The following is a 15,000-nucleotide window of genomic DNA, read 5'->3' as shown; positions in this document are numbered from 1 at the left end:
CTCATATCACTTCAGTCTTGGCCTCCCTTCACTGGTTTCCTGTAAGTTTTAGGTTTCATTTTAAAATTTTAGTTCTAACCTTTAGGGCCCTACATGGTCAAGCTCCCCAATATTTGTATATATATTGTTTTATATTTCCATTTCTTGTATTGTAAAGCACTTTGTGGGTTTTTTTTTTATCTGTGAAAAGTGCTATATAAATACATTTTACTTACTTCTCCAAGTTTGGGTTAATGTTTTGCTTTGCATCAGTTGTCTTGCCTTTTGTTTGAACCTTGTTTATCATCCTTATTAAATGGATCACTTTTTGTTATCTCAAATTATGTTCCATGTTCCATTTTGTCTGCACTTGGGTCCATACGTCCCACAGTCGGCTACTCAGCCACACTGTGACACCACATCTGGGTAGATTCTGCCTGGCAGCTTGCCGTCAGCTTTTATTAGACGCAAAAGAGCATGAAAATCCATTAAAGTGTTGATTTTTCTGCAGATGCTTTGTTGGCAAAAAGTGAGCGACCACGTTTTAGGCAAACAGAAAAATCCACATGAAGCAGAGACGAGTTATTAATTATGAATCCAGCAAATGTTGCACTGTGAGCGAAGTCACTGACCCCGTTGGCATGAACGCACATGTTAAACAGCACTGGTCTTAAATCAGGTCACAGAGTGACACAACTTCACAGCCTGCTTTCATTTCATGAAGTGATTAGAAAGAAAAACAACTGTACAGAAAATATGACAGTTTTTAATGTAGAAATCTATCGTGTCAGTAATCCTCCAGAGGAGACCGTCTACAGAAATGACTTTTCATGTCTCAGGTGAATCTGGCACATGTCTGAAAATGAACTTACAGTCACTCGTGCTAGTTTCAGGTGATCGGTGTTCTGAAAAACACTCTACCTGTCAAGCTGTCCTAGTTGTTACTGCGCATGCGCACAACTCATAACGCCCATGTTTTCAGTGTTAATAGTACACGTCTATTATTGGATCCTACCTCGATCTCGTACGTGTGAAAAAGGGTTAGTATTACGTTTTACTAACATGTGTTTTGTTTTTTTGTGCAAAAATACTCCAACTTGGAGTCTCAATTGAAGTCGTATTTCTAGTCTCAATTTAGTACTTCTAAACTTCTATAAACTGGCATATGGTGTAAACCATATCCTACCTAAATAAATACAAGCAGGGAGCATGTTTTGACAGCTGATTTGGCCATCAGAACGTCCATCGTACGATGGAGGCATAAACCATGTAAGGTGGTATATTCTGATAAGGTAGCACGGATTGATAGACATGAATATAAATTTCACTACAGTAGGATGTTTTGACAAAGTAGGACGTTTCGTCAGAACACCGGCAATGTGACTAAATATGGTGCCACCATCTTTACACCACAAAGCCCAATCATTTCTGGAAATCCAACTCAAACAACACCGAGCTCAACATTTAGAACAACTTATGAACTATGTAATGAACGGTTTTCATCAACCTCGACAAACTTAACTTCCCAAATTCTACAAGAAGAAGGCTGAAGTTTGAAGTGGCCTCTACAGTGTTTAACTCCTTCATCTATCAGTAAACAGCATTTTCATGAAACTGCAGAGTCCAGAATTTTGTTGTTCAGGTCTAAAAGTGTGAAAAGCAGCAGTGTGAACATAAATAATGTAAATGCACATGAATGTTGTCAAGTGTGAGTCCACAGAGCTGCACACTAAGCTCTGAAGGAATTTAAGATTACAGCTGAGGGACAAGTTTCGGTTGTTTGCTGACCAAACCCAACAATACATTTCTCATCATTAAGCTTAAGATGAAAACACTCAGAATCTCCTCTGTGTCACATGTTTATCCTTTAAGCCTCTGGGTGATGGAAACAAGCAGAGAACGGAGAGAACAGCAGAAACAGAAATATCCGTCCATGAACCCAAATGGGAAGTGCTGCTCAGAACATGTACACCTGTGTGACTCAGCTATTGGCTTTTTTTTGTTTTTCTCATGTATTTCAGCGCTGATGATGGGTTGGTGACAGTTACACCCCAAAATTTTGTAGAAGTGCTTTGTGCTGAATGTGAATCATATTAAAATATTTCATGTGACTGTGAATTAGTGAAGAGGGATGGATGGATGGATTGGAGTGCTAGTTAATAAGCACTTAAAAGCATAGAAGACAGTGAATGAGGCATGTTGTATGGAGCGCTTTGAGTACTCCCGGAGTAGAAAAGCACTAAGAATCAGTCCATTTGCCGTGGATGGATGGTACTCTGTGCTTTTTTTCTTAGTGTCTGATTAAAAACTGTGTGCGCTCCACACTCGGTGCAGGTGTTTGTTGTTTCTTCATCGTTTCAGGCTGATCATGTGATGTTATCTGGATCTGTGTCATCGCTGTTGTTTCTGTGGTTGTGTAAGACATCAGCTGTATTACAGTTTTTCTCAAATGTTAAAACACAAAAGCCAATCCTGTAACCCAAATGACCAGTAGTCTAAACACATTTACTAAATGTAGCCACCATATTCCAGTACCATAAACACATGTCACATGAAGACACAAAACACAACCCTCTGTACTCATAAATCTAAACACATTTTTCCTTGCTAAAACACATGTTGCAAAACAACTCTGCTCATATCCTCAAATGAAAGCCCATGTGATGCAAAATGCTTGCCACAGTCACCAATCTTTGAACACAGGGAACACACCTGGCGTCAGTCACTACACACAATGACTCAAAATTGAAGACACTTGTTGCTAATGCTGTACCCACATGTAAAAGCAAGTTCAGAGTGCACAGTATGCTGAAGGTTCCAAACAAACACAATGGATGAAGGCAGAGTCAGGGGAAGAGGAATTTGATGCAGAGGAGGGAGAAGAGCTGGCCCTGGAAGAAGAGGAGCAGGCCAATGAGGAAGAGGAGTTCAAATGAGAGGAGGAAGAGGAGCGACCAACGAGGAAGAGGAGGAGGCCAACATGGGAGAGGAGAAGGTCCAGGAGGGAGAGCAAGACAACCTCGCACCATCATTACGGACGAGATGCGAGCAACAGCTCAGCGACATGATGCCGCACAGTGATTGTGGTGTGTGTGTGGTGTGAATAACGTAAATAAAAAAACTTCACACCCTGTTCATGTTTTCAAGATTACTGTTGTGTGCAATAGATTCTGTTTTTGCATTGAGTTGTGTTACAGTAGTGTACGTACATGCAGGATTTTCCATAGATTTATACTACTCATATGAAACTCACAAATCTAAATGCCTAATCCTCTGCAGAGATCTACGACGATCCGTTACTGTATAGCTTCTAAAATATGCATTGGCAGTTATGAAACAAAGAACCTTCTCACAAATTGAGCATTGTGTTTTCAATTGTTTTGCTGTAGTGTGTAATGCTGTGTATAGTGTTTATAGTTTTGACAGCTTCGAGCTGCTCTCTTGGTGTGGGAGTTTGAGTTTTGCAGTGGGAAGGTGTGGTTGTGTTTATGTAGCTTTAGAGAAGGGTGTTGTGTCAGGACATTGGGGGACCTGGTGGTAACGTTTGTGACATGTGTTTTAGCATTTGAGAAAAACTGTAATCCAGCAGCACGCATGAGCGCTCTTTTGTTTTCAGTTTGTTTGTGTCTGCATGTCATGTTTTTTTCCTCTGCAAAGGGAGCAGCAGGTCTGACGGGTCTGATTTTAACAATCATTGTGTCTAAATCCCTGCGCTGGAATCAATGGAAAGTTTAATGTAAAGGTCAAAAAAGCATCACGTGTTGATGGACCGCATCCCTGGTGGTGCAAACCCCACAAAAAAATTCAAGTCAGAAATAATTATCAATGCATCCATTCTTCCTGTTCATCCAGTTCAGGGTCACAGGAGCTGGAGCCTGTTCCGGCTGGGTAAGGGCCCACTGTGGGCCGGTCAGCAGGCAATCACAGTGCTAACCAGTGAGAGTGACAGACATTTGCACTCAAGTCCAGCTGAGAAGGCTGGAGAGAGCCACATGGGCACAGGACAACACGGAAACTCAGCCAGGGTTCGAACCAGGAACCTGCAGCCTGTGAGGCCACAGTGCTGAGCGACCCACCTGACTCAAACTGCATTTATTCCATGTTCTCTGAAGAAATGCTTCATAATTCAACATGAGTCTAAAGTTACCAGATTTTAGTTTTACCCAAACTGTCAGATGCAGAGAGGATCATGAAACCAGCTCATCTGTGGCTCACTTTCACTCACCTGTTCGTCTCAAACATCCACACGCCACGCTGCTCGTGGCCACCAGGGGACCCAAAGAGGAAAGAAAAATACACTTTCTTTATTGTGAGTCTAAATCAGACTCACAATGAGAACTGTTTGAGTTTCGGGTCCCTCCTGTTTGTGTGTTTGCAAAATATTGTGAAGATGTTTGGAGATGTTCGTACACCTGCGGGATAAAACAGGCAAAACACAGAAGCTGAAAAACTCAACGAGCGTTTTAGAAATAAGAAGTCAGAGCTCAGTTACCGGAGCACCTGCCAGAAAACAAGGAAACAAAAGTATTTTAGACATTTAGAAAAAGAATTCATTACAGCTAAAAGTTGTATTTTTGTGTAAGACGCAAATAACAAACTGAAAAGATGTTTTTACTAATCTGAGAAACAAATGAACCAGGAACAAAATTCAACAGTGAAACTGATTTTCTGTTCAGGATTAAAGTAAATCAGTGAGATTCGGAGTTTTAATAACAATGATGTCAAAATGTTTGAATAAAGAACACGATGTGAGTCAGTGTCAGAGTCACGGACGACACCGGGCTGCGACCCCTCTGTCACTCTTTTTTTTCTTCACAGTGTTCAGTCATTAGTGGATAAAGCCCACAGTGCGTGTTGTTCCACATTTCCACAATTTCCCGTTCATAAAGTGAGAAGTTGGTGTCTTATTATCTTCGCATTTCCGCTGATCTTACTTCAGTTTTACAGCTTAATGAAAGTCGATCCTTTGTGTTCCTGTGCGCACGGACACGCGGGTTTGGGTGTCATGTCAATAAAGCTAAATGGATTTGAAAAGGAGGTGTGGGTGGAGGTGGAGGAGGTGTGGACTTCCCCGCTCCGAGCTCGGAGCCGTCATTCAGCTGCAGGACGCTCTGGAGATCAGTCTCTGCTGTACCTGCTGCTCATGGAGGAGTCCGTCCACGCACTTCACGCACACTCCGAGTACCAGAGTTAGGATCGAACCGCGGACATGAAGCTTCTCTGCGGAGGAGGAGCGGCGCTGCTGCTGCTGCTGCTCGGCCGCTGCTGCTGCACCACTCCCGACAGGAGAGGTAGGAACCGGGGACGTTGCTCCGGGGTGGGTTAAAAAGTTGGTGTGTCCCCGCTGAGGGCACCGCTGCGGCTCAGCCGCTCCGCGGGCGTCGGGATCACACATGTGACCTGGGGTCTCAGAGCTCGTGTAAAAGTACAGAAACTGGAGCAAAGTGGTTTCAGAGTCAGAGTGAGACAGCCTGCAGAAATGATCATTACAACTGATTCAGGATCAGAAGGTCCGGGGCAGTATTCCACAGAGGAAAACACGCGTGTTCGAACATCAGAGTCACGACTCAGATCTATACGCGGTCTTAAATGTTAAACCTTTAAAGTTACTGTACATGCTGAGGAAGTGACCTTTTCCTCCGTGATATCAAATGAATGTAACATCAGAGTGATTCCGCCGATCGGATCCCTCACAGGAGGAAGTACGAGCCTCTAAATTGGAGTTAACTGGAATTAACAGGTCAGACTGCTCTGCGGGTTCAGACACAGCCGAGGAGGCTCCGCTTCTCCCCAGGAGGTGCTTCCGCCACTCACAGGAGGCCCGCGGGCAGATTACATCTCACAGAGGGGTCGGAGGGATGTGACCCGGGAGAGGGAGGGAGGAGGACGGATACAGAAATGAAAGAAGTGTGAGAGGAATGTTTGCACCGGAATCAAATTAAAAGCAGAGCGAATAAACACAGTTAAAAACAGATGCATGAAGAAGCTCGAACAGACACAAATCAGGTGTGCCTTTAAAGGTGACCGTGTGCGGACAGCAGGTCACTCTGCTGTCCACTCAGCTCCGCGGGTGAGCGTGGAGGACTGATCGCAGGTTTAACACACCTGTAATAAACAGTAAAAAGTGAATGTCAGAGGCGGTGTGTCTGAGCCAGAGATGGAGCCATGCGTGGAGAAAGTTTGTGGAAGCTCGCGGCTGAAGACGTTTAAACTCACACACACTGACGCTCATCGCCAATTAAACCTTCATTTCCTCTCGTGTTTGCTTTGCATCTGAGCCAAAGCTCGCGTCTCCCCCACAGAGAACATGCAACAGCACAGGGACATCAGAGTGCAGTTCATCTGTAATACTCCTAATAATGAGACACGTGACATGTGAGAGGCTGACGTGTTTTAAATGATAATCAGGCTTTACAGTTGTTTACAGACGCTAGGACACATGTCTCAATACTTAGGTCACGTTTGCAAAACTCCTCACACAGTGAGCACAACAGAAGTCTATGTGGGCTAAACTGAGGACCAGTTATCATTGTTTTGGCACAAAATGCATCCAATGACTACATCTCTCAAATTTCATGAATTATCTTCTCACTCAGACACAACAACTGCCAAAAATCTTTGTACGTACAGGACATTTTGCATGTGCTTACATACTGTTTTCAAAACTGTTACAGTTTTTCTCAAATGCTAAAACACATTTCACAAACGTTACCACCAGGTCCCCCAATGTCCAAACACAACACCCTTCTCTAAAGCTACATAAACACAACCACACCTTCCCACTGCAAAACTCAAACTCCCACACCAAGAGAGCAGCTCGAAGCTGTCAAAACTGTAAACACTATACACAGCATTACACACTACAGCAAAACAATTGAAAACACAATGCTCAATTTGTGAGAAGGTTCTTTGTTCCATAACTGCCAATGCATATTTTAGAAGCTATACAGTAACGGATCGTCGTAGATCTCTGCAGAGGATTAGGCATTTAGATTTGTGAGTTTCATATGAGTAGTATAAATCTATGGAAAATCCTGCATGTACGTACACTACTGTAACACAACTCAATGCAAAAACAGAATCTATTGCACACAACAGTAATCTTGAAAACATGAACAGGGTGTGAAGTTTTTTTATTTACGTTATTCACACCACACACACACCACAATCACTGTGCGGCATCATGTCGCTGAGCTGTTGCTCGCATCTCGTCCGTAATGATGGTGCGAGGTTGTCTTGCTCTCCCTCCTGGACCTTCTCCTCTCCCATGTTGGCCTCCTCCTCTTCCTCGTTGGTCGCTCCTCTTCCTCCTCTCATTTGAACTCCTCTTCCTCATTGGCCTGCTCCTCTTCTTCCAGGGCCAGCTCTTCTCCCTCCTCTGCATCAAATTCCTCTTCCCCTGACTCTGCCTTCATCCATTGTGTTTGTTTGGAACCTTCAGCATACTGTGCACTCTGAACTTGCTTTTACATGTGGGTACAGCATTAGCAACAAGTGTCTTCAATTTTGAGTCATTGTGTGTAGTGACTGACGCCAGGTGTGTTCCCTGTGTTCAAAGATTGGTGACTGTGGCAAGCATTTTGCATCACATGGGCTTTCATTTGAGGATATGAGCAGAGTTGTTTTGCAACATGTGTTTTAGCAAGGAAAAATGTGTTTAGATTTATGAGTACAGAGGGTTGTGTTTTGTGTCTTCATGTGACATGTGTTTATGGTACTGGAATATGGTGGCTACATTTAGTAAATGTGTTTAGACTACTGGTCATTTGGGTTACAGGATTGGCTTTTGTGTTTTAACATTTGAGAAAAACTGTAAACTCATGGCCAAAACAATAACACAATGCAAAACTTAAAAAGACAGCAAAATCCAACAGCAATATTTTATTGAAACATATTTTAAATCTAAAAATGCAGTTTAACCAGCCACAGCTGATTCTCATTGTAGATGAACATCTACACAGGTGTTACTCCTTCAATTTTTCAACTCCTTCAATTCTGGCAGCCAGAAGATTCTTTCCTAGGTGTGTTGCCCTGGATGACATAAGATGTGATGTGGATGAGAACCTGTGGCCAAATGGAGGAGACCGAGTAGATTAGCATTACTATTGTATGTGTATCAGTGGATGGTGTGTATACAAATTCTTGTATTTTGGGATTACTTAGTGCAAAAACATAAAAATACATAAACAAATATTAACGAATTCTGCATGATGTCTGATTCATTCCAGTAACATATATTGAAATTATAAACAGAGATGTGTCCTTGTTTTACACAAGAAAACACTGTGTAATGCTACATGTTGTTAGTGTTTTTTAGGTCATTGTTTTGTGGGTGACAAAGTGTGTTTGTCGGCTGTCAACCTTTGCTAGTGTTCTGGAAGAATGAGTTTATTTGAGACCTGAATGAAGTGTTTTGGTAGTTGTAGTGCATTTTGAATGTGAAATGAACTGCTTTGCCAAGCTGACGGTCAGTTAGGAGGATTGTGTGAAGAGTTTTGCAAAAGTGACCTAAGTATTGGGAAATGTGTCCTAGCGTCTGTAAAAAACTGTAAGTGAAAGGTGGAAAATGTTGCAGCGTGAGGATCTCAGCTCCACAGCTGCATTTGTGTAATGCCTGCGTTTCTGTTTGGATTTGGAGCAGTGATCAGTGCGATTAGTCTGTCTGCATGACTCACAATGCATACAAGCATCAGGCTGAATGAAAGTTTGCAGAAAGGTGGAGCAAAGAAGAAGCCCATGTGACTTTCATTAAGACTGTCAGACAAAGCATTGACTCTGGTGGAGGGCACTCGCTCTGCTCTCTGCTGTGGGTCTAACAGGCTCCTCTGGTCACATTTGGGACTTTCATTCACATATAGCTAATGTTTGCTGCTCATCTGCAAGCTGCTTTGCAGCCCACCTCCACCCAGCTCCTTCTTTTGTTACTGATGCCTGCTCTGCTCTGTGATGGTGTTCTCCTACGCCGAGTCGTAACTGTCGGTGGTCTTTACCGAAATCAGTGATTGCGTCACACGCTCGGCCACAACAATAGGGGCGGAGCTTTAATCAACCATTGTGTGATTATTGTTGTTGTAATTTGAGTGAAACACCCGAGGTTCACAGCAACACAAACATGTTATTCTGCACAGACACAAACGTACACAACAGCAGATCATAAAGAGAACATTACAGTCCATATAGACGTAAACTCCACCACAGTTCCATCCCTGATGTTCTCAGCTCCTTATGTAATGTGCATTCTCCTCGTATTGTAGTACTTTGAGTACATGTTGTAGTTTTCTCCTTCTTTTCTCGCTCATTGATCTCCATCAGAAACCTGCAGGAGCTCGTTTCTCTGACTGATCGGTGATTGATGGCTTCGGCCTGCGTCCATGCTGTGAGGCTTAAACTGTCTCTGCTCCTCCCACATTCTCCATGAGACAGACGTCCCACAGGGAACGATAACCTCATCAGAGAGGAGGACGAGAATGAGTTCACATCCTGGGTGGAGTGGGTCAGTGTGGGGTCTGATTAGATGAGTGTGGGGATGCTCAGAGCAGAGAGCTCCGGGCTCATGGTGGTTTAGTTCTTATTACTGACCCATAAACACACGAGTCTGTATATCTTGGTTGTGAGAAGTTGTGACGTGTGCAGGACGAGTCCACAGTGTCTCAGTGAGCAGACAAGCTGCTGTGAGGTGTGACGTACGGCAGCAGGTGGTTAGAGAACAGGATGTGACTGAGGTCCTTCAGCATCCTTTGGGCTCTGTGCAGACCTGTAGCACTGAGTGTGTGTGTGAAATAGTGAATGCAGGTTGTACAGCCTGGAAAAGCACTGTGGGTTTACCACATCCCACACCACATGTGCTGTGGGAACTACCGAGGCGATAATGTAACTTAATCGAAGAGAAGAAATCCCCACTCACAGCTCAGAGTGGAAAGAGCACACGAGGCTCAGCATCATAAATAACATGCAAGTTAGATTTTAGAGAAGACACAGCCGATCTTCTTCCTCTTTCTGCTCCTTTCAGAAGTCATCCGCCTCCATCTCCTCCTGCCCCAGCCCTCTTGCCACACCAGCCTCTGCATGTCCTCCTGCACTGCATCCATGAACGTGCTGGACGTTCACTTTTAAACCCAGTTTGGAAAAACATGTCGCGAGGTCTTGGGCACAGATCCCAGAGATAAGGCAGGATGTGATGTCAGTTATTAGTTTATTAACAAGAGGAGGAAACCCTCAGCAGGAAGGGGAGGGGCTTCACATTAGAAATAAATACATTTTAAAAATACGACGTTTCTTTGAACGCATCATAAACTACAGCAGCAGGCAGGATGTAAACAGGAAGGAGCGTTAGAAAAAACTTCATCCAGGATTAAATGCAGCCTGTAAAACCTATCGATCATTGTCATTGATCCCACAGTGCCACAGTTCCCATCAGCCCCGGTGTTTCCTCGGGAAGTTTAACCTGCGCCTCAGAAAGAACAGGAAATGACACGGCTGATAAATGAATGTTGTATTTTTGAGAATTTCTCAGGTTAACCTTTTATTTTGACAGTTTCTGGTTGGATTGCAGGGCATTATGGGAGATTTCAGTGTATGTCAGACCATTCAGGCTGCTCTGCTGAGATTAGAGTTTTATCTGTGTGTGTGTGTGTAATAAGTGAAAACAGCTGACTGTGTTCCATCTTTGTTTCAAACACAATTTGATTAGCAGGAGGATTTGAGTGAGTCTGAGTGTATTTGTGTGACTGTCATTGTTGAGAATGGGCTGTTGTTTCACTGCAGAGTGCCTGCAGGCCAAGACTGAGGGTTAAATTCTCTCATGTCATTAAACCAAAGATGGCGACCAAACAAGTCAACCCAGTCTCATGGCAGTTGGTGAGATAATCACGACCTTGTCTTGTTTTACCAGAAAACAATTTGTATTTTGATTCACGCTCCGCAACATTATTTGGTGTCTCTGAACACAACAGTTCATCAGTGCAGCCTCACATGTGCTCGTTAAACAGCAAAAAGCTGTGTGTGTGTTTCAGACACACACTGTGTGTTTCAGAGTTTGTATTCACTTTAAATATAAAAGCAGGTACAAATGTGTCGCTTTGTCATGACGATGTGCTAGTTGGGTTGAGAAAAATGGCTGCCATGTCTTTTTTCCATCTTTGTTTTCCTGGTTGCCATGGTGACGCTCTCTTTACTAGAAACACACCTCAGGAAATTTGTCCTGTGAAATGCAGCGCTGACATATTCATGACCTCAAGCACGAAAAGAAAAGAAAGATTGTATGTGATTATTTCATGGACTGTATCGCCACAAACCAGCGAAGAAGTAATCTGTTACATATTACAAGTTACTTCCCTTAAAAGTAATGGTGTAGATGACTTAATTACTTGCCAGAGAAAGTAACTGGCTGCATTAATTTCATGTTACTGTGTAAATGAGCTGATTGCACTGTCACATAATTACCAGTTAACAAACTAAAGTCTCACACTGACCCAGTCTCTGTCCCACACACACACACACACACACACACACACACACACACACACACACACACACACACACACACACACCCACACACACACCAACGTCCTCTCAGTTTTTAAGTTTGAACACAAAAACAATCAGATTTCTACACTGAGCTGTTCGGAGACTTTAAGCGTGTCTCTCTGATGACACCAGCTGCTCTGATTGGCTGCACTCTCTGCTGATTGTGTGTGCTGGGAGAGAGCAGCTGCTCGCTTTCTGTGTTTCTGATCCAGCTTCAGCTGCAGTAAATCATCAAACACTGATTGTTGTGGCTGCACAGAGCATCTGTGTGTGTGTGTGTGTGTGTGTGTGTGAGAGTTCCCATTGAGTTTGACTTTTTGGAAAGACCTTGGCTGTGTGTGTAAGTGAAACTCGACTCCAATAATAAAGAAGACGTTGGAGCCTGGCGGTAACCATGGTAATGCTGTTAACATACCCAGCCGAGCTGCACTGACTAAAAAAAGTACGACAACAATCGGCCCGACTGAAAAACACCCCAAAAACTGAGCCGAGGTCAGCGGTGTAACTCCCAAAGCTCTCCGAGTCCTGCCTCGATTCAAGAGTTTTGATTGGCTGCTGGTTTAGGAGGGGCCGGACACGCTGAGCTTTTCCTCATGAATCAAAGCGAACCACACACTGATGATTGAGCTTTTGTGTGCGTGTGTGAGGACGTCTGATGTGATGGTAGCTGAACGTGCCAGCATCGTGTCAGAGCGGCGATGCTCTCCGCCCGCACATCCTTCTTCTTCTCCTCCAGATCATGGTCACTGGTGTCTATCCCAGCTGGCGTGGGGTAAGAGGCGGGGTACACGTTGGACAGGCTTCCAGCCTATCACAGGGCCACACACAGACACACAACCGTCCACACTCACATCACGTGTTTGGACTGTGGGAGGAAGCCAGAGTATAGACAGGCCTGCGTACTGAGAGGCGATGATGCTAACCACCACACCACCACCCTAATGCTGTGCAGTCAGTTAAATTACTTTAAGTTACTGTAACGACTCCACACTGTCATCACTGAACCCCAACAATCACTGACTCCCTGTGAGCAGCGACAGCAGGAAGAAGCCACCAGCACAACGAGGTGAAGGTGAACTTTAGTACACGTGTCACACTGATGCAGGTGTGTGTGTGTGTGTGTGTGTGTGTGTGTGTGTGTGTGTGTGTGTAGATGAATGTGATGATGCTTTGTTTTGGGTTTCTGCGTCTTTGTGGTCGTTTCCACCACATGTAAACACTCAGGTGTTTCCACAGGTGTGTAAACCTGTGTTTAGGTGGTTGAGTGAGTCGCAGCTGTTTTTGGCTTGTGTCAGTTTCACTGAGGTATTCACACAGATATCAGCTGTCACGCTGAAATGTCATTTTCACCAGCGCTGAGTCACCGATGGGACTCGCTCCAGACTGCTGGGAGCTGCAGGTGGGAACGAGAACTTGAATCTAACTGCGTTGGCGAGTTAAGTCCTTGTTGCTGTTGTAACGAATGTGAGACGCTGTGTGTGGTAGGTTTCCCAGCGGCGGCGGCTAACGCCCGTCAAGAGCAGCCTGTGGGATTTTCAGAGCAGGAATGTGAAAAATGTCAATAATGGAGCTGAGAAAGTGCTCGCCGGATTATACAGGCCACTCGTGTACCTGCGTGCCCGCACGCCATCACACAAACCCCACTCGGTGCTTTAGAGGCTTTTCTTACGACCTGCTGTCTCTGTTGGTCGGGCTCTGAAGGTTGGAGCTCACACGCAGCCCTCATCGGGCTTCACACCTGCAGCCTGCAGGTATCTGCATGGAAGATAAACAGTTGATGATTGTCACAAACTGCATGTAATGACACGGCAGCAGGAACGAGCCTCCCCTCAAAGGTCTCTGGACTCCACCTTAGAGACTGGGTGAGGGGCTCAGAGGAGAGCCGCTGCTCTTCTACACTGAGACAGGTACCTGACTCACCTGGAGGCTCCTAGTTGAGATGTATGTCCTCCTGGAAGGAGCTGCAGGGCAGACTCAGGATATTGGGAGAGTTTCAGTGTCTCAGCTGGCTCAGAAATGCGTCTTTGTCCCCGTGGCTGGAGGAGGAGGTGACTGAGACGTTGCTGGTTGAGGGTGAGGTGACCACATGGATGCTAACTGGTCTGAAGCATCCCTCAGTGAAATCATTTAGAACGGTTTCCTGACATGCAGTCAGGTCCATGAGGTTTTGTACAGTGACACAGTTTAGGACGTCCCTCAGCATCCGAGTCTGTTTGGAGCCTGTATTGACCCTTTCAGGAAAGTTGGATGGGATTAAATCCAGATCCTTCTCGTGGCTCAGGGAACAACGAGTATAGCGGCAACCTTCGGTCCTTCTTTGCAGAACGTAAAGTTTCTGACTCGTGCTCTTGTTAAGTCGCTTGGATGCCTTCCGGTAGCAAAAAACGAGGCGAAGGAAAAAAGGGGCAAAACATTTATTTTCCATACAAATCGAAAGGTACAAAACAAATGCCTCTGGTGGGAGCTCCGTTTATATTCCCTTTATGTTATAACAAAAATAACATTAAAACGGCGACGGTCAGAAAACTGTTGCTCCGCATGTGGGCCAAATACACACCCCCTTTACGACATCCACCAACACTTTACAACAACAACAGACTAACAAAGCAGGATTAATTTATGGAGCACAGCCTATTACATTATAACAATAAATAACAATAAAATGATCAAGATCATAATAGAAACTTAAAGATCATGACAAATACTTAAATATGGCATGATGTAACTGAGTAAAATATCGGCCTGGACTTGGCTCCAACAACGAGGGAGCAGGTCTCACCTGTCCAGCTGGTTCTGAGCCTGTGAAAGTGTGAGAGTCTGCACAGCTGTGCAGTGTTTTTATTAAACCCCTTGAGTTAAAGCTGACAGTCAGCACTTCAGTCACATTTTGATTGACTGATTTAAAACCCACTGTGGTGCATTCACTCAAAAAAATCTGTTGTTGGATGAACACAATTTAATCACGGCACCTTTTCCCACAAGATTTAACCGAGTACAAAAACCCATTTTTGACCATGTCAGACCAACACATTTGGCATTTGGTGGTTAAATGTAATCGGATTACGTTGGATCAACGTAGTATGCTTATATTGACTTAAAGTGATTTATTTAAGTATGTAGAGTGAAATCTGTTTTAATTGATTCTACACAAGTTAAAAACTTCAGGAGAACTCAATGAAATCTTGTTGTTTGAACAACTACTTTGCTAATCAAGGCGATTACTGCTAGTCGTGCTTAATGAACCAATGTGGGGGTTGATGATTTCATAGATACAAACAACCATTTGCACTCATGGGTAGTTTAGAATTACCAACTAACCGAACTCTAATTACACACTGCAAACTGGCCAGATTGTGGATTTGAACCCAGGCCCTTCTTGCTGTGAGGCACCAGCACTGACCATCACACCACCAAGCTGTCACTCCAGGCTTAAAACTAGGAAAGCTGTGATTTCAAGGCTTGATGCAGACTTCTCTGTACGTTTTTGTCCTTGAC

The 15,000-nt window shown here is 44.2% G+C and overlaps 1 protein-coding gene across 1 annotated transcript in view; it reads left to right on the top strand.

Annotated features, from left to right (window-relative positions):
- Positions 1-5,066: 5,066 nt before the first annotated feature.
- Positions 5,067-15,000, top strand: part of LOC146626031 (melanoma receptor tyrosine-protein kinase-like) — a 40,037-nt gene continuing 30,103 nt past the window's right edge. Inside the window, exon 1 of the mRNA XM_085363146.1 lies at positions 5,067-5,270. Coding sequence (XP_085219272.1) covers positions 5,189-5,270 — 82 coding nt within the window. The 5' untranslated portion in view covers positions 5,067-5,188. The remainder of the gene's footprint in view (positions 5,271-15,000) is intronic.

The sequence above is a fragment of the Diplotaxodon limnothrissa genome, linkage group LG9, assembly GCF_057381915.1.
Source record: "Diplotaxodon limnothrissa isolate DT_005_m linkage group LG9, D_limnothrissa_male_GT1.1, whole genome shotgun sequence".
In the NCBI taxonomy this organism is placed as follows: domain Eukaryota; kingdom Metazoa; phylum Chordata; class Actinopteri; order Cichliformes; family Cichlidae; genus Diplotaxodon; species Diplotaxodon limnothrissa.
Note: the sequence above shows the minus strand (reverse complement) of the source record. Positions and strands in the feature narration are given on the sequence as shown.